Source organism: Procambarus clarkii, chromosome 16 (genome assembly GCF_040958095.1).
Source record: "Procambarus clarkii isolate CNS0578487 chromosome 16, FALCON_Pclarkii_2.0, whole genome shotgun sequence".
Classification (NCBI taxonomy): Eukaryota; Metazoa; Arthropoda; class Malacostraca; order Decapoda; family Cambaridae; genus Procambarus; species Procambarus clarkii.
The window spans coordinates 13,384,633-13,405,573 of NC_091165.1; the positions used below are offsets into that span (position 1 = coordinate 13,384,633).

General features: G+C 54.5%; 2 protein-coding genes across 2 annotated transcripts in view; one reads left to right on the forward strand and one right to left on the reverse strand.

The window, feature by feature from the left end:
• Positions 1-20,941, reverse strand: part of LOC123760066 (fibroblast growth factor receptor 4) — a gene marked incomplete in the record, with an annotated part of 132,807 nt that overhangs the window by 42,944 nt on the left and 68,922 nt on the right.
• Positions 4,992-20,896, forward strand: LOC123759927 (uncharacterized). The gene is made up of 4 exons (XM_045745176.2): positions 4,992-5,075; positions 5,586-5,710; positions 11,131-11,360; positions 20,625-20,896. The coding sequence occupies exons 1-4, from the start codon at positions 4,992-4,994 to the stop codon at positions 20,894-20,896; spliced, it is 711 nt and encodes a 236-aa protein (XP_045601132.2).

A 20,941-nucleotide genomic window follows, 5' to 3' on the forward strand; every position in this document is an offset into this window, starting at 1 on the left:
CTGGCCCCTTCCCCACCCTCACACTCCTACACGCTGGTCCCTTCCCCACCCTCACACTCCTCCACGCTGGCCCCTTCCCCACCCTCACACTCCTACACGCTGGTCCCTTCCCCACCCTCACACTCCTCCACGCTGGCCCCTTCCCCACCCTCACTCCTACACGCTGGTCCCTTCCCCACCCTCACACTCCTCCACGCTGGCTCCTTCCCCACCCTCACACTCCTACACGCTGGTCCCCTTTCCCACCCTCACACTCCTACACGCTGGTCCCTTCCCCACCCTCACACTCCTACACGCTGGCTCCTTCCCCACCCTCACACTCCTCCACGCTGGTCCCTTCCCCACCCTCACACTCCTCCACGCTGACTCCTTCCCCACCCTCACACTCCTCCACGCTGGTCCCTTCCCCACCCTCACACTCCTCCACGCTGGACTCCTTCCCCACCCTCACACTCCTCCACGCTGGACTCCTTCCCCACCCTCACACTCCTCCACGCTGGTCCCCTTCCCCACCCTCACACTCCTCCACGCTGGCTCCCTTCCCCACCCTCACACTCCTGCACGCTGGCCCCTTCCCCACCCTCACACTCCTCCACGCTGGTCCCTTCCCCACCCTCACACTCCTCCACGCTGGTCCCTTCCCCACCCTCACACTCCTCCACGCTGGCCCCTTCCCCACCCTCACACTCCTACACGCTGGTCCCTTCCCCACCCTCACACTCCTACACGCTGGTCCCTTCCCCACCCTCACACTCCTACACGCTGGCTCCTTCCCCACCCTCACACTCCTACACGCTGGTCCCTTCCCCACCCTCACACTCCTCCACGCTGGCTCCTTCCCCACCCTCACACTCCTCCACGCTGGCTCCTTCCCCACCCTCACACTCCTCCACGCTGGCTCCTTCCCCACCCTCACACTCCTCCACGCTGGTCCCTTCCCCACCCTCACACTCCTACACGCTGGTCCCTTCCCCACCCTCACACTCCTCCACGCTGGTCCCTTCCCCACCCTCACACTCCTCCACGCTGGTCCCTTCCCCACCCTCACACTCCTACACGCTGGTCCCTTCCCCACCCTCACACTCCTACACGCTGGCTCCTTCCCCACCCTCACACTCCTCCACGCTGGCCCCTTCCCCACCCTCACACTCCTCCACGCTGGCTCCTTCCCCACCCTCACACTCCTCCACGCTAGTCCCTTCCCCACCCTCACACTCCTCCACGCTGGTCCCTTCCCCACCCTCACACTCCTACACGCTGGTCCCTTCCCCACCCTCACACTCCTACACGCTGGCTCCTTCCCCACCCTCACACTCCTCCACGCTGGTCCCTTCCCCACCCTCACACTCCTCCACGCTGGTCCCTTCCCCACCCTCACACTCCTACACGCTGGTCCCTTCCCCACCCTCACACTCCTACACGCTGGCTCCTTCCCCACCCTCACACTCCTACACGCTGGTCCCTTCCCCACCCTCACACTCCTACACGCTGGCTCCTTCCCCACCCTCACACTCCTCCACGCTGGTCCCTTCCCCACCCTCACACTCCTACACGCTGGTCCCTTCCCCACCCTCACACTCCTCCACGCTGGTCCCTTCCCCACCCTCACACTCCTACACGCTGGTCCCTTCCCCACCCTCACACTCCTCCACGCTGGTCCCTTCCCCACCCTCACACTCCTACACGCTGGTCCCTTCCCCACCCTCACACTCCTCCACGCTGACTCCTTCCCCACCCTCACACTCCTACACGCTGGCCCCTTACCCACCCTCACACTCCTACACGCCCAGCACTCGCACGAACACACACACACACACACACACACACACACACACACACACACACACACACACACACACACACACACACACACACACTAGAGATAAACTAGTGGCTGACCTGGGAGTGGACATAACACCAAACCTAACTCCAGAGGCTCATATAAACAGAATAACGTCAGCCGCATACTCCTATTACGGGCTCACCATAGCCCGTGCTACATAGACATTTCGCTCTTAGTAGCTAAATCTAAAACCGCCCCTAAAACAGCCTTATACTGTACTCTGGGGAAAGTAGGAACATCCTTCAGAAACTTGAATAAGGAGGCTTTTAGATTACTGTTTACCGCCTATGTGAGGCCTTGTCTTAGAGCCCCATCGTGGAGCCCTATCTAAAAAACACACACATTAGGAAGCTCTAAAAGGTGCAGAAGTTTGCAGCGAGACTCGTCCCAGAGCTGCGAGGGATGAGGTACGAAGACAGACTGAAGGAACTAGACGTGACCACGTTAGAAAGGAGGGTCATGGGAGGGGGGGGGATTGACAAAGTGGAAATAGAGGAAGTGTTTACAATGAATATCAACAGAACAAGGGGGCACGGATGAAAGCTGGAGACTCAGATGTCATAGAGATGTTAGAAAGTTTTCCTTTAGCGTAAGTGTAGTGAGTAAATGGAATGACCTAAAGGAGCAGGTTATAGAGGCTAACTCCATGCATAACTTTCAAAGCAGATATGATAGAGAAATAGGCCGGGAATCATTGCCAACCAACTGCTAGAAAAGCGGGTCCAAGAGTTAGAGCTCGACCCTGCAGGCACAAATAGGCGAATGTAAACACGCGCGAGCGAGCGCACACACCTACACACCTCTGGCTGGACCACCACACTGGCCTATCGACATCATACTGCGAGATACAAGTTAGATTGCGAGTAAATTAGTGTCTAATCAATTATCGACATTACCTGGGCGGTCCGAGAGGAAAAACTAGTGTGGTGGAGGCGGCATCACTGCCGCCATCTCCAGTAAAAACCTGCCCCACCGTCCTCCCCCGAGCCCCGGTCATCCATCACCACCCGTCCTCCTGCGCGTCCATCTCATCCTCATACTCTCCTCCCAACCTATCCTTCACGTTACCTAGAGCTGGTTCCCAGGAGCTAGGTCCCCAGTGCCCGGCTTCTGAACAGTTTTCCTGCTTGACAGTCTGATCTACCAAGCTATTAGACACCCGTGTAAAGCTACCGAACTCGTGGCTACCTCGTGGAGGTTCCGTGGTTCACCTCCTATCAGGCCTCCTGGTTGGTCGTCTGGTCAACCAGGCTGTTGGACGCGGCCGCTCGCAACCTGACGTATGAATCACAGCCTAGTTGATCAAGTATCCTTTGGAGGTGTTTATCCAGTTATCTCTTGAACACTGTGAGGGGTCGGCCAGTTATGCCCCTTATGTGTAGTGGAAGCGTGTTGAACAGTCTCGGGCCTCTGATGTTGATAGTTCTCTCTCAGAGTACCTGTTGCACCTCTGTTCTTCAACGGGGGTATTCTGCACATCCTGCCATGCCTTCTGGTCTCATGTGCTGTTATTTCTGTGTGCAGGTTTGGGACCAGCCCCTCTGCTATGTTCCACGTGTAAATTATTATGTATCTCTCCCGCCTGCGCTCAAGACAATACAAATTTTAGGCATTTTAGTCGGTCCCAGTAGTTTAGATGTTTTACTGAGTGGATTCTAGCAGTAAAGGATCTCTGCACGCTCTCCAGGTCAGCAATTTCTCCAGCTTTGAAAGGGGCTGTCATTGTGCAGCAGTACTCCACTCTAGAGAGCACAAGCGTTTTGAAAAGTATCATCATTGGTACAGCATCTCTAGTGTGAAGGTTCTTGTTATCCAACCTGTCATTTTTCTTGCAGTTGTGACGGCTACTTTATTGTGTTCTTTGAAGGTAAGGTCTTCCGACATGAGACAACTGACAGTGAGAGGGGACAGTGGGAGGGGAACAGTGAAGTGGACAGTGACAAGGACAGTGGGAGTGGGCAGTGGGAGGGGAGGGGGAGGGGAGGGGGTGAAGGAAGGGAGGGGGGTGAGGGAGGACAGGGGGTGAGGGAGGACAGGGGGTGAGGGAGGACAGGGGGTGAGGGAGGACAGGGGGGCAAGTGAGGGAGGACAGGGGGAACAAGTGAGGGAGGGGGGGGGGGGCCTGGCGGGTTATATATATAGTCAGATCTGGTGGCAGCAGTCGTGAGTGCCTCCATCATCATCATCATCATAATCTACCTGTCGCTGCCTCCCTCCCGTCCCTCCCCCGCCCTCACTCCTCCCCCTCCCTCGCCTCACTCCTCCCCCCAGCCTCACTTCTCCAATAATGTTCCGTTCTTATACAGAGCTCTTTTTCACCGTCTCATACCTTCCCCTTGCCCACTCTCCTTACCACAACTCCCCCTTCCATACCTTCCCCTTCCTCACTCTCCTCCCTCTGTGTTTGAGCTACAAGGAGACTAAATAAATTACCCCCTCCCCTCACTGCAAGGAAGGAAGGCAACACGAGGGGAGACATGATTATCCCCCACAAAATACACGAGGGATAAACAGGAGAGACAAGGAAACAACACCTGGACAAGGTGATTCACGAGGCGACACAGATGGACACCTGGACCATACCTGGAGATGGTTTCGAGAGTTCGACTTCCCGAGCCCGGCCTGAGGCCAGGCTCGACTTGTCATAACTTGGTCCAACAGGCTGCTGCTGTTTGGAGCGACCCGCAGGCCCACATATCCACTACAGCCTGGTTGGTCCGGCACTTCTTGCAAGAACTTATCTAAGTTCGTCTTGAATACATCCATCAATTTGTATTGATATGCAATATTTGTAATGGTCGCTGGGAGGGTGTTGAACAGGTGTGGACCCCTGGGTGGTGGACCCCAACAGGTGTGGACCCCTGGGTGGTGGACCCCAACAGGTGTGGACCCCTGATGTTGAGACAGTGTGCTCTGACTGTGCCTGTGGCACCTCTACTCCTCACTGGTTGTCTTTTTCATTACCTTCCATATCTTCCACTGTATTATATTTTATCCCCCCCCCCCTCCCCCCCTCCCCCCTTCTCATGGAACTTGTCCCTTGAAGCCCACATCAAGTAACACTATCAACGGCTTGTGTCAGGTTGGCCAACATAAGAACTGCTTTTAGAAATTTGTGCAAGGAATCATTCAGAACCTTGTGTACGACATGCGCGTCAGACCCAGCCATGCTGGTATTAATGCTGGTGATGATGATGATGATGATGATGATGATGATGATGAGACTGGCTCGGTAATTCAGCACTTAATAATTCCCGATATTTGAGGTGTGGCAACACTGGGGTCATCCGTACACACACAAGAGCTGTGGGTTCGGTCCACTAATCATGGATCAACTGGCCAAGGGCAGAGCCAACCTGGAGTGGTCCAGTGCCTTGCCCTTCACCACCAATGTGCTTATCCCTAAACAATGAACATACCCAGTCTGTCACCGATCCTTTGGTTAGAGTAGCTTCACCACCCATCTTCAGCTGACCTTGGGGTCGCCAAATCAAACAAATGGTACTCAGTGAAGGTGGTGTTCCAAGATGGACGCCACACAAACATTAACGTCAATAAGTTCTATATATGTACTGTAATGACTAACAATTTGTCATAAAACCGCCAATAACAGCAAACACCACACAATGTGCTTTGAAACCCAGCAAGTGACTGGTGCCTCGCCTGCCTCCAGTCTCAGCACTTTTCATTAGTACATAATGGAGGGGCGCAAATATATGAATGAATATATGAATGAACACAGAGATCCGTGGTACCCTGGCGGCGGCGGCAGGAGGCGGCAGGAGGCGGCGGCGGCAGGAAGCGGCAGGAAGCGGCAGGAGGCGGCGGCGGCGGCAGGAAGCGGCAGGAGGCGGCGGCGGCGGCAGTGTGAGGGCGTAACTTTATCTGCCAACAATCCCGAGCCGCTCCTTCACGTCATTCATTCACAAAACAACAAAGAGCCGGGCACCAGCCCCTGAATGGTGCCGTCCAGTGCGCGCCGCGGGACCCACCACCCACCACTGCTGTAACTCCACCCACTTGTGTATCACCGCCCTCTCACCACTTACCTATCCCTGACTACCGCCAGGCCGGTCTACAGCTCTCGGCCCCGCCTTCTACCCCCCTTCTTGTACCTTACAATGTACCTATTCTGACGCTTGTCAAATTCTTTCTCAAATGTGGCCTTCAAATTGTGGATGAAGGTGACTTCCACAAGTTCCTTCAGCGCGCTCCACTTGTCCCCCTCCCGCACCGGGTAGCACTACTGTGTAACCTTTGTATTTTATTTGTATTAAATGTAACATTTGTATTCGTAGACGCCTTTGTATTTGTAGCTGATACTTGCCTCCCCTTGTCCTAGTTTATCTCAATATGAACAGGTTGTCCTTGTCCACCTTGTCTAGTCCCTCTCCTATCTTGCATGTTGTCATCTGGTTGATTCTGGTTGATGGGGTTTGGGAGTTCTACTCCCCAAGCCCGGCCCGAGGCCAGGCTTGACTTGTGAGAGTTTGATCCACTAGGCTGTTGCTTGAAGCGGCCCGCCGGGCCACGTACCCACCACAGCCCGGTGCGTCCGGCACTCCTTGGAGAACACTATCTAGTTTCCTCTTGAAGATGTCCACGGTTGTTCCGGCAATATTTCTTATGCTTGCTGGGAGGATGTTGAACAACCGCGGACCTCTGATGTTTATACAGTGTTCTCTGATTGTGGCTATGGCACCTCTGCTCTTCACTGGTTCTATTCTGCATTTTCTTCCATATCGTTCACTCTAGTACGTTGTTATTTTACTGTGTAGATTTGGAACCTGTATTTTTCTCGTGAATATAATTTGATATCTCTCATCTCCCTTTTAGTGAGTACATTTGGAGAGCTTTGAGACGATCCCAATAATTTAGATGCTTTATCGCGTCTATGCGTGCCGTATATGTTCTCTGTACCCCCCTCTATTTCAGCAATCTCTCCTGTTGTGAAGGGGGGAAGTAAGTACCGAGGAGTACTCAAGACGGGACAGCACAAGTGATTTGTATAGTACAAATCACCCCTTCTCCCCCTTCAGTGAAGGGGAAGTATCATATCCCTTCTGTATCTTCTATCCTCCAAGATTGTGAGATTTACTTCAATTAGTTTGGTCAGTTTAACTCTGGCACTAATCGTGTTGCAAACTTCGTACACAATGTTAGTATTGTGCTTCACAAGGTGCGCCCCCCCCCCGCCCCCTCCAGGCCGGTGCTGCATGCTCCAGTATACCAAATGTTGTGGAGACTGCCTTTAAGGAGTCCTGATTGAGGGTTCTAAAAGATGTTCGTATATTTGTCAGCGTCAGTACCTGGTCTCAGTGGGGCTCCGGTGTGAGGGTCCAAACTATATCCGCTAACTCTTTTTCTTCTCCCTTCTTTCTCTTTTTTCGTCTTAATCTTTCTTTCTTCATTTAGCTGCCTTCCCGTTACGGTGTAGACATCAGTATGTGATGAGGGCGAGCGGGGTCTGGGAGGTGGGGGCGGCGACACGTCTACCTCACTGACACATGAGCAGGTTAATCCACTTGCTTACCTGCCTCCCTCTGCCCCCACCACCTCACTGTGCACAACCGCTTCTGCCAACATTAACAACAACTTAACCAGGAAAGGAGGTTTACTTGTTGACAATTTCGAGAGTCTTTCTACTCCCACAGCCTTTCCAGGTGGTCGCCTGGTCAGGGGGCTTTGTCTTCCTAACACTTCCTAGCACTTGCTGTCACTCATAGCTCTTCCTAGCACTACCTGCCACTCATAGCTCTTCCTAGCACTTCCTGCCACTCATAGCTCTTCCTAGCACCACCTGGCACTCATAGCTCTTCCTAGCACCACCTGGCACTCATAGCTCTTCCTAGCACTACCTGGCACTCATAGCTCTTCCTAGCACTACCTGCCACTCATAGCTCTTCCTAGCACTACCTGGCACTCATAGCTTTTCCTAGCACCACCTGGCACTCATAGCTCTTCCTAGCACCACCTGGCACTCATAGCTCTTCCTAGCACTACCTGGCACTCATAGCTCTTCCTAGCACTACCTGCCACTCATAGCTCTTCCTAGCATTTCCTGCCACTCATAGCTCTTCCTAGCACCACCTGGCACTCATAGCTCTTCCTAGCACTACCTGGCACTCATAGCTCTTCCTAGCACCACCTGCCACTCATAGCTCTTCCTAGCACATGAGACCAGAACATGAGACCAGAAGACATGGCAGGATGTGCAGAATACCCCCGTTGAAAAGCAGAGGTGCAACTGGTACTCTGAGAGAGAACTCTATCAACATCAGAGGCCCGAGACTGTTCAACACGCTTCCACTACACATAAGGGGCATAACTGGCAAACCCCTCACAGTGTTCAAGAGAGAACTGGATAAGCACCTCCAAAGGATACCTGATCAACCAGGCTGTGACTCATACGTCAGGCTGCGAGCAGCCGCGTCTAACAGCCTGGTTGATCAGTCCAGCAACCAGGAGGCCTGGTCGACGACCGGGCCGCGGGGACACTAAGCCCCGGAAGCACTTCAAGGTAGCCTCAAGGTAGGTAGGTAGCACCACCTGTCACTCATAGCTCTTCCTAGCACCACCTGCCACTCATAGCTCTTCCTAGCACCACCTGTCACTCATAGCTCTTCCTAGCACCACCTGGCACTCATAGCTCTTCCTAGCACTTGCTGTTCCTCCAGCACAAAGCTGTCCAGTTGTCTCTAGAAAGATTCCAATACTTGTATTACCAGCATGTCTGTGCGTATCGCCTCAACACAAGACTGATATGCCTTTGTCTTTTTGTTCCACCAGTGTCTGCTGTATGTAATCTTCCATTACCTTGATCTCTTCTTGTATTATATCTGGCTGTATTAATTCCGGGTCTCGCCTCTCCTGGGCCTCTACTTGTATATAGTTTGTTACTTCTGTTACTGCGTTTCTTAACGGCCATAAGACATCGTATCAACATGTGTTAAGATGTCCCAAGTTGACGGGTTTACACAGGCCTACAGCAGGCCCCTGGAGGGATGCCTACAGCAGGCCCCTGGAGGGATGCCTACAGCAGGCCCCTGGAGGGATGCCTACAGCAGGCCCCTGGAGGGATGCCTACAGCAGGCCCCTGGAGGGATGCCTACAGCAGGCCCCTGGAGGGATGCCTACAGCAGGCCCCTGGAGGGATGCCTACAGCAGGCCCCTGGAGGGATGCCTACAGCAGGCCCCTGGAGGGATGCCTACAGCAGGCCCCTGGAGGGATGCCTACAGCAGGCCCCTGGAGGGATGCCTACAGCAGGCCCCTGGAGGGATGCCTACAGCAGGCCCCTGGAGGGATGCCTACAGCAGGCCCCTGGAGGGATGCCTACAGCAGGCCCCTGGAGGGATGCCTACAGCAGGCCCCTGGAGGGATGCCTACAGCAGGCCCCTGGAGGGATGCCTACAGCAGGCCCCTGGAGGGATGCCTACAGCAGGCCCCTGGAGGGATGCCTACAGCAGGCCCCTGGAGGGATGCCTACAGCAGGCCCCTGGAGGGATGCCTGGCTCCACTAACCCTCTACACAGCTTAGGGCGGATGACCACAGTCCTACACGGCATATGGAAAACTACCCGCTGACACCTGATTAAGTCTCTTTTTGTGTCTTCTTTAATCCTTTCTTGGCGCTACAAAAAAGGACAACACAGGACGACTAATCCACTCACAGGACGAGTGAGGTGCACACAATAATGCCGCTCACAGGAGACGTGTACACACCATACATGCTGGGAGACGTGATACTCTTGACCAGACTTTTATAGGATGTCAATAAAGATGTTTACGGCGGTGTTTACTGAGGGGGTCAGGACACGCCACACGTGGTGGGAGGGGGGACACACGTGGGGGGAAGGGGGGTTCCACGTGGTGGGACGGGAGGACACACGTGGTGGGAGGGGAGGACACTCGTGGTGGGAGGGGGGACACACGTGGTGGGAGAGGGGGATACACGTGGTGGGAGAGGGGGACACGTGGTGGGAGGGGGGGGACACACGTGGTGGGAGGGGGGACACACGTGGTGGGAGGGGGGGACACACGTGGTGGGAGGGGGGGACACACGTGGTGGGAGGGGGGGACACACGTGGTGGGAGGGGGGGACACACGTGGTGGGAGGGGGGGACACGTGGTGGGAGGGGGGGACACACGTGGTGGGAGGGGGGGACACACGTGGTGGGAGGGGGGGGGACACACGTGGTGGGAGGGGGGGGGACACACGTGGTGGGAGGGGGGGGGACACACGTGGTGGGAGGGGAGGGGACACACGTGGTGGGAGGGGACACACGTGGTGGGAGGGGACACACGTGGTGGGAGGGGACACACGTGGTGGGAGGGGACACACGTGGTGGGAGGGGACACACGTGGTGGGAGGGGACACACGTGGTGGGAGGGGACACACGTGGTGGGAGGGGACACACGTGGTGGGAGGGGAGGGGACACACGTGGTGGGAGGGGAGGGGACACACGTGGTGGGAGGGGAGGGGACACACGTGGTGGGAGGGGAGGGGACACACGTGGTGGGAGGGGAGGGGACACACGTGGTGGGAGGGGAGGGGACACACGTGGTGGGAGGGGAGGGGACACATGTGGTGGGAGGGGAGGGGGGGACACACGTGGTGGGAGGGGGGGGACACACGTGGTGGGAGGGGGGGGACACACGTGGTGGGAGGGGGGGGACACACGTGGTGGGAGGGGGGGACACGTGGTGGGAGGGGAGGGGACACGTGGTGGGAGGGGAGGGGACACACGTGGTGGGAGGGGAGGGGACACACGTGGTGGGAGGGGAGGGGACACACGTAGTGGGAGGGGAGGGGACACACGTGGTGGGAGGGGAGGGGACACACGTGGTGGGAGGGGAGGGGACACACGTGGTGGGAGGGGAGGGGACACACGTGGTGGGAGGGGAGGGGACACACGTGGTGGGAGGGGAGGGGACACACGTGGTGGGAGGGGGGACACACGTGGTGGGAGGGGGGGACACACGTGGTGGGAGGGGAGGGGACACGTGGTGGGAGGGGGGGACACGTGGTGGGAGGGGGGACACACGTAGTGGGAGGGGGGGGAGTATGAAACATGGGGGGGTGGGGTGACACGTGTGGGGGGATGGGCCTGGGGGGGAGGGAGGTGGAAGGCACGGGGTTGCCTCTGGCGCCGCGTGTTTAAGGCTTATCCCACCGGCTCTTACATTTAGCTGTTATATACCGCTATATCTACAGGCAACACATTCTGTATATATAATTTGCCGGCGCGTTTATCTAAATTAATTACATCAGAATTGTGTGGCAAGGCGCCCCTCCGTCGAGGGCAGCGGGAGTGGCAAGGCGCGCCTCCGTCGAGGGCAGCGGGAGTGGCAAGGCGCCCCTCCGTCGAGGGCAGCGGGAGTGGCAAGGCGCGCCTCCGTCGAGGGCAGCGGGAGTGGCAAGGCGCGCCTCCGTCGAGGGCAGCGGGAGTGGCAAGGCGCGCCTCCGTCGAGGGCAGCGGGAGTGGCAAGGCGCGCCTCCGTCGAGGGCAGCGGGAGTGAATGAGTGAACGGGTGAACGGGTGAAGTAAAGCAATAAACGGGCGGGCTGGCCCAGCTGGGGGGCGCTGCCAACACGTCATGGTAGGTGGTTGAGGGTGACCCCCATACCCCCCCCCCCCCCACACCTGTGTGGGAGGGGAGGGGGGGGGGTCACTCTCCACCCTAATTATTGGGAGCTGTGCACTCTAATTATACTAACTTTCTCTGACAGCCGTCTAAAGCTGCTAATTATTACCACCTTGGGACCGTGCCAAGGGGAATACGTCGTGCATCATACCGCAACATGATGGAACACCACAACACAAGACAACACCACAAGACAACACCACAACACAAGACAACACCACAACACAAGACAACACCACAACACAAGACAACACAACACCACAACACAACACCACAACACAAGACAACACCACAACACAAGACAACACCACAACACAAGACAACACAACACCACAACACAACACCACAACACAAGACAACACCACAACACAAGACAACACCACAACACAAGACAACACCACAACACATGATGGAACACCACAACACAAGACAACACTACAACACAAGACAACAACACAAGACAACACCACAACACAAGACAACACTACAACACAACACCACAACACAAGACAACACCACAACACAACACCACAACACAAGACAACACCACAACACAAGACAACACTACAACACAAGACAACACCACAAGACAACACTACAACACAAGACAACACCACAACACAACACCACAACACAAGACAACACCACAACACAACACCACAACACAAGACAACACCACAACACAACACCACAACACAACACAACACCACAACACAAGACAACACCACAACACAAGACAACACCACAACACAACACCACAACACAAGACAACACCACAACACAACACCACAACACAAGACAACACCACAACACAAGACAACACTACAACACAAGACAACACCACAAGACAACACTACAACACAAGACAACACCACAACACAACACCACAACACAAGACAACACCACAACACAACACCACAAGACAACACTACAACACAAGACAACACCACAACACAACACCACAACACAACACCACAACACAAGACAACACCACAACACAACACCACAACACAAGACAACACCACAACACAACACCACAACACAACACAACACCACAACACAAGACAACACCACAACACAAGACAACACTACAACACAAGACAACACCACAAGACAACACTACAACACAAGACAACACCACAACACAACACCACAACACAAGACAACACCACAACACAACACCACAACACAAGACAACACCACAACACAAGACAACACCACAACACAAGACAACACCACAACACAACACCACAACACAAGACAACACCACAACACAACAACACAACACAACACCACAACACAAGACAACACTACAACACAAGACAACACCACAACACAACACCACAACACAAGACAACACCACAACACAACACCACAACACAACACCACAACACAACACCACAACACAAGACAACACCACAACACAACACCACAACACAAGACAACACCACAACACAACACCACAACACAAGACAACACCACAACACAACAACACAAGACAACACCACAACACAACACCACAACACAACACCACAACACAAGACAACACCACAACACAACACAACACCACAACACAACACCACAACACAACACCACAACACAAGACAACACCACAACACAACAACACAAGACAACACCACAACACAACACCACAACACAACACCACAACACAAGACAACACCACAACACAACACAACACCACAACACAACACCACAACACAACACCACAACACAAGACAACACCACAACACAACAACACAAGACAACACCACAACACAACACCACAACACAACACAACAAGACAACACCAACAGCAAATCACATTTGACCTGCCATAGGATGCCATGGAAGACAGACAAAACGCCTAAGTAATACACGCAGATCTCGCGAACACTTTCGTCAAGTGTGTGACCGTGGTGCTACTGCACACGAAAGGAAGTACTGACAAAGTAGGAAGATGGATCGTTAACGTCCTAACGAACAACCTAAACAGAGTGAAATCGTCAATTAAAATCCGGATGGAGAGCTCAGTCCCCCAAGGTGCCGTCCTGGCTGATGGGGTTCTGGTTCTACTCCCCAAGTAGAAGACACGTCGATCTCCTACCGACCTTACTCAGATCATCTTCCTCAGCCTCACACCAGACATACCTTACCTTGCGTTGCGTTCACTTCGTGGGTCAAGGTCCCCGCGGCCCGGTCTCTGATCAAGCCTCCTGGTTGATGTCTATGTGAGTATGTAGTGAGTATGTAGACGATATTCCAATACTTGCATACGCGGCACCGGCATGGAATTCCCCCACCTTGTGAAGCATAAAACAGCACAAATGTTTGCAACAACGTTGGTACAAAGGTTAAGGTATGAGGAAAGGTTTAGGCAATCAGACAGCTCTAGAGAAGAACAATAAAGGGGACGTGATCACAACATACATAATACGAACTGACAAAATAGAGACGCATAGTCTCTTTAAATTGAGAGGAAAGTAGGACACGTAGGAAGAGAGTCTAAGAAATGTAAGGGAATACCTATACCTATACCTTGTACGGTTGGGCAACAGTTGGAATGCCCTAGAAGAAGGTGTGGGAGCCACCTCCATCCACATATTTAAGGGCCCAGAGCCCACAAAGTATTCGAACGGCAAAATAGTTCAATTATAAGGCATCAGATACAACAAGAACTGTCATGCGGCCTGACAAGCGTAGTGGACAGTGCTTGGGTTTCGTAGTCCTGAGGTTCCGGGTTCGATCCCCGGTAGAGGCGGAAACAAATGGGCAGTTTCTTTCATCCTGATGCTTCTGTTCACCTAGCAGTAAATAGTACCTGGGAGTTAGACAGCTGCTACGGGCTGCTTCCTGGAGCTATGTAAAAAAAATGGAGGCCTGGTCGAGGACCGGGCCGCGGGGACGCTAAGCCCCGAAATCATCTCAAGATAACCTCAAGATGAAGATAACTAACCTGGACAAGCGTCACCTCAGACAACTGAGGTATAAATTACGTGGATGGTTGTGTGCGCGAGTGGCCCCGCGCACATGGTGGGGCGGCGAGGAGTGCGTGTGCGTGCGGCTGGTGTTCACGGAACACCATGATGCAAGGCACTTCCTAGGAAGAGGTGCCACGCGGAGCCATAACCTCACTGGCACACCGGGCAAGTGCCATGCCACACACGGTGTGCCGTGGCCCACCGTGTGCAGCCCACTGTGTCCAGCAGGGCACGGTGGGCCACACCCTCACAGACACCCACACTGGCCCACTGTGTCCAGCAGGGCATGGTGGGCCACACCCTCACAGACACCCACACTGGCCCACTGTGTCCAGCAGGGCACGGTGGGCCACACCCTCACAGACACCCACACTGGCCCACTGTGTCCAGCAGGGCATGGTGGGCCACACCCTCACAGACACCCACACTGGCCCACCGTGTCCAGCAGGGCATGGTGGGCCACACCCTCACAGACACCCACACTGGCCCACCGTGTCCAGCAGGGCAACAGTAATAAACTCCGGGTACTCAGGAACGGTAAAAATGAGGACCTTAAACATAATACAGAGTACAAAACACAATCAAATGTGCCCATAGTAGGAAAACAGCATGTAAAGGATTTGGGAATAATGATGTCTGACGACCTAACGTTTAAGGAGCATAACCAAGCAAATATTGCGTCAGCCAGAAAAATGATCGGATGGATTACAAGAACTTTCAAATCCAGGGATCCCATCACAATGGTTGTACTCTTCAAATCACTTGTGTTGTCCCGTCTTGAGTACTGCTCAGTACTCACTTCCCCCTTCGTGGAAAATACAGGTCCCAAATCTACACGGTAAAACAACATACTGGAGTGAACGATATGGAAGAAAATGCAGAATAGAACCAGTGAAGAGCAGAGGTGCCATAGGCACAATCAGAGAACACTGTATAAACATCAGAGGTCCGCGGTTGTTCAACATCCTCCCAGCGAGTATAAGAAATATTGCCGGAACAACCGTGGACATTTTCAAGAGGAAACTAGATAGTTTTCTCCAAGGAGTTCAGGACCCACCGGGCTGTGGTGGGTATGTGGGCCTTCGGACCTTCTAAGTCGAGCCTGATCTTGAAACCTCGATGTATAAAAATCAGAGGTCCGCGGTTGTTCAATGTCTTACCAGCGACTATCAGAAATATTGCCGAAACGACTGTGGACATCTTCAAGAGAAAACTAGACTGGATGGGTATGTGGGCCTTCGGGCCGCTCTAAGTAACAGCCTGGTGAGGCAAAGTCTCAAGTCAAGCCTGGCCTCGGGCGGGGTTTTGGGAGTAGAACTCCCAGAACCCCATCAAGCAGGTAGCCTTCATCTTAATTACTCAAATGAAGTAATTGAAGATGAATCACTTAAGAGATGATTGATTTATTACCCCAGTCCGTTTACAACGCCATCATCCCACATTAGGGACACACACCCCCACACCCACTACTGCTTCCAGTGAAGCCCCCCCCCCCACAACCCCACAGGAGGAAGCCCCCTTCCTTTCTCTACCTGACACAGCCCTCATCTTAGTGCACTCTCCACACCCCAACACCCCGCCTGGCCCCACCGACCCCAACACCCCGCCTGGCCCCGCCGACCCCAACACCCCGCCTGGCCCCGCCGACCCCAACACCCCCGCCTGTCAAGACCACCGCCGCAGTCGCAGAAAAAATCCAGTTTAGATCTAGGGATAAAGAGCAAAAACGTTGATAGAAGGCGAGAGACAACTGTGCCACAGGTGTCGTGGCCCCCGTGCCACCACCACCTGACACGGGGGGCTGAGCTGGGGCGGGGCACGGTGCCTGGGGGTGCCTGGGGGCGGGGCACGGTACCTGGGGGGTAGCTGGGGGAGGGGCACTGTCCCTGGGGGTAGCTGGGGGAGGGGCACGGTGCCTGGGGGTAGCTGGGGGCGGGGCAGGGTGCCTGGGAGTAGCTGGGGGCGGGGCAGGGTGCCTGGGAGTAGCTGGGGGCGGGGCAGGGTGCCTGGGAGTAGCTGGGGGCGGGGCAGGGTGCCTGGGCGCGGGGCAGGGTGCCTGGGGGCGGGGCAGGGTGCCTGGGAGTAGCTGGGGGCGGGGCAGGGTGCCTGGGAGTAGCTGGGGGCGGGGCAGGGTGCCTGGGGGCGGGGCAGGGTGCCTGGGGGCGGGGCAGGGTGCCTGGGGGCGGGGCAGGGTGCCTGGGGGAGGCGTGAAGCAGCAGAGGGATGTGGTGGACTAGACACAGGGGTCGTCAAGGTAGAGCCGGTCAAGAAGGACTCAAGGGTGTAAAAGTGGCGATAAAGACGAACATAAAAACCTGAGAGATGAAAGGAAGGAGGTAGTGGGGGGGGGGAGAGGGGAAGGGGGTAGATAAACAATGCTAATGGCCCAGGTGGGTCTTTTGATAAGGTGTGATCACTGCCGGCCTGGCCGCTCCCTCCAACACTCCCGCCACCACCACCACTACTCTCAACTATACTGCCTCCCGTCCTTTGCTTGCATGCAAGACCATATATAGTACAGTACCAACAGTTGTCAGAGGTACCAAGTGTCCCGATGTAAACTTTTTTTTGTAAACCAATTATGTATATATATAATTGAGGGGTCGGCCAGTTGTGTCCCTTATGTGTAGCGTGTTGAACAGTCTCGGACCTCTGATGTTGATAGAGTTCTCTCTCAGAGTACCTACTGCACCTCTGCTCTATTGTAATACCGCGCTTCTCTACAGGAGATGTGCCTACCTGCAACATACCTGGAGAGGGTTCTGGGAGTAGTAGTTCTCCCCGAGCCTCGACTTGTGATAACTTGGTCCAAGAGGCTGTTGTGCTGGGAGCAGCCCGCAGATCCATATTTCCACTACAGCATGGTTGGTCAAGCACTTCTTGCAAGAACTTATCTAATTGCCTCTTGAATACATCCACCTTTGATCCAGCAATATTTCTAATGTGCTCGCGGGGAAGGTGTTGACCATTGTCTCAACCTCAGATGTTCACACCTGGTCAGTTTAGTTCATTTATTATGCCTACAAGATGGGTATGGGGTGCATAATAAATGAACTAAATTGACCAGTAGTGGAGCTGTGAGGTTGAGACAATGGTGTCTTCAGTGTGGGGGTACTGTTGGTGTCTTCAGTGTGGGGTACTGTTGGTGTCTTCAGTGTGGGGGTACTGTTGGTGTCTTCAGTGTGGGGGTACTGTTGGTGTCTTCAGTGTGGGGGTACTGTTGGTGTCTTCAGTGTGGGGGTACTGTTGGTGTCTTCAGTGTGGGGTACTGTTGGTGTCTTCAGTGTGGGGTACTGTTAGTGTCTTCAGTGTGGGGTACTGTTGGTGTCTTCAGTGTGGGGTACTGTTGGTGTCTTCAGTGTGGGGGTACTGTTGGTGTCTTCAGTGTGGGGGTACTGTTGGTGTCTTCAGTGTGGGGGTACTGTTGGTGTCTTCAGTGTGGGGGTACTGTTGGTGTCTTCAGTGTGGGGTACTGTTGGTGTCTTCAGTGTGGGGTACTGTTGGTGTCTTCAGTGTGGGGGTACTGTTGGTGTCTTCAGTGTGGGGGTACTGTTGGTGTCTTCAGTGTGGGGTACTGTTGGTGTCTTCAGTGTGGGGGTACTGTTGGTGTCTTCAGTGTGGGGTACTGTTGGTGTCTTCAGTGTGGGGGTACTGTTGGTGTCTTCAGTGTGGGGGTACTGTTGGTGTCTTCAGTGTGGGGGTACTGTTGGTGTCTTCAGTGTGGGGGTACTGTTGGTGTCTTCAGTGTGGGGTACTGTTGGTGTCTTCAGTGTGGGGTACTGTTGGTGTCTTCAGTGTGGAGTACTGTTGGTGTCTTCAGTGTGGAGTACTGTTGGTGTCTTCAGTGTGGGGTACTGTTAGTGTCTTCAGTGTGGGGGTACTGTTGGTGTCTTCAGTGTGGGGTACTGTTAGTGTCTTCAGTGTGGGGTACTGTTGGTGTCTTCAGTGTGGGGTACTGTTGGTGTCTTCAGTGTGGGGTACTGTTAGTGTCTTCAGTGTGGGGTACTGTTAGTGTCTTCAGTGTGGGGTACTGTTGGTGTCTTCAGTGTGGGGTACTGTTGGTGTCTTCAGTGTGGAGTACTGTTGGTGTCTTCAGTGTGGAGTACTGTTGGTGTCTTCAGTGTGGGGTACTGTTGGTGTCTTCAGTGTGGGGTACTGTTGGTGTCTTCAGTGTGGAGTACTGTTGGTGTCTTCAGTGTGGAGTACTGTTGGTGTCTTCAGTGTGGAGTACTGTTGGTGTCTTCAGTGTGGGGTACTGTTAGTGTCTTCAGTGTGGGGTACTGTTGGTGTCTTCAGTGTGGGGTACTGTTGGTGTCTTCAGTGTTGGGGTACTGTTAGTGTCTTCAGTGTGGGGTACTGTTGGTGTCTTCAGTGTGGGGTACTGTTGGTGTCTTCAGTGTGGGGTACTGTTGGTGTCTTCAGTGTGGGGTACTGTTGGTGTCTTCAGTGTGGGGTACTGTTGACCTCTCCATCATGGCTCTGTCCGAGTTTACGTGGATATGTTCGCTTGTTTTCTTTGTGGTACATGCTGGAGAGCCTCTGTGGGAGCCCCTGGAGAGCCTTCACTAATGATACATTTAAAGCAGCATGCTCACCTGCCGCCTGGAGTGTTTTAAGCTCCGTGTTGCTGGGATGATATTGTTAGTGTGTGGCGTGGTGGAGGCCGGCCCAGGGAGGGAGACGACCTGCCGTCAGCATGCTGTCTACTGCTCAACTTTGTGTAAGCATGACGTGATCAACACAGGTAAACAGAGCCACACCCAGAGAGAGAGATGGTCATGCCATTTGTCTCCTTTAACCTTAGAATAAAGGCGAAGTTGACTGGAATGACTCGCTTGACTCGCTCCTTGTGCTTGACTCGCTGGAGTTCTAGTGAAGAACAAGCAAACAAGAACACTTGGGTTCCATCCTGTTCATTCGTTCTCCTCCCTCCCCATCTGCTTCCTCCCTTACCGGACCTCCCTTCTCCACCGAGGAAGCTTGTAGACGGTGTAATAAAACTCATCATTGTAAACAATGAGTGGAGTGAGGGACACTAGCCAGGCGAAGAGGTGGTGGTGCCTTTGTCTTAGGTCATGTGTTGACCCTCTCTGTGTCCCCCCCCCCTTGCCTCCTCTCCCCTCACCATCCCTGGTACACCAACACCTGACCTCCCCTCACCATCCGTGGTACACCAACACCTGACCTCCCCTCACCATCCGTGGTACACCAACACCTGACCTCCCCTCACCATCCCTGGTACACCAACACCTGACCTCCCCTCACCATCCCTGGTACACCAACACCTGACCTCCCCTCACCATCCCTAGTACACCAACACCTGACCTCCCCTCACCATCCGTGGTACACCAACACCTGACCTCCCCTCACCATCCCTGGTACACCAACACCTGACCTCCCCTCACCATCCCTGGTACACCAACACCTGATTTCCCCTCACCATCCCTGGTACACCAACACCTGACCTCCCCTCACCATCCGTGGTACACCAACACCTGACCTCCCCTCACCATCCCTGGTACACCAACACCTGACCTCCCCTCACCATCCGTGGTACACCAACACCTGACCTCCCCTCACCATCCCTGGTACACCAACACCTGACCTCCCCTCACCATCCGTGGTACACCAACACCTGACCTCCCCTCACCATCCCTGGTACACCAACACCTGACCTCCCCTCACCATCCCTGGTACACCAACACCTGACCTCCCCTCACCATCCCTGGTACACCAACACCTGACCTCCCCTCACCATCCCTGGTACACCAACACCTGACCTCCCCTCACCATCCCTGGTACACCAACACCTGACCTCCCCTCACCATCCCTGGTACACCAACACCTGACCTCCCCTCACCATCCCTGGTACACCAACACCTGACCTCCCCTCACCATCCCTGGTACACCAACAACCATTAATACATCACCACCTCCCTGCACGTGTTCATTAAGGCCACCAGCCACAGGTGTTCAACCCGTCCTGCGGTTGTGGCAGTACTCACAGTAACCATGACCACCATAGTATATAGACCCACGAACATCGAAATTAGAAAGTCGAAATAGGCACTATTGAGTTGAACAAACCGGATGCCACCCCTCACTTATACCATGGCAACTGACCAGTAATAAAGTGTCAAGTAATTGTACCATAAGCGCTCAACGACGCCACCCGAGCGCTCAACGACGCCACCCGAGCGCTCGACGACGCCACCCGAGCGCTCAACGACGCCACCCGAGCGCTCAACGACGCCACCCGAGCGCTCAACGACGCCACCCGAGCGCTCAACGACGCCACCCGAGCGCTCAACGACGCCACCCGAGCGCTCAACGACGCCACCCGAGCGCTCAACGACGCCACCCGAGCGCTCAACGACGCCACAGGTATTATGATAAAGGTGGCCGCCAGCACTGTAAACACTGCATGAGTCGTCTAACAACCTGATTAACCCCACCGCTAACCACCAGGACCG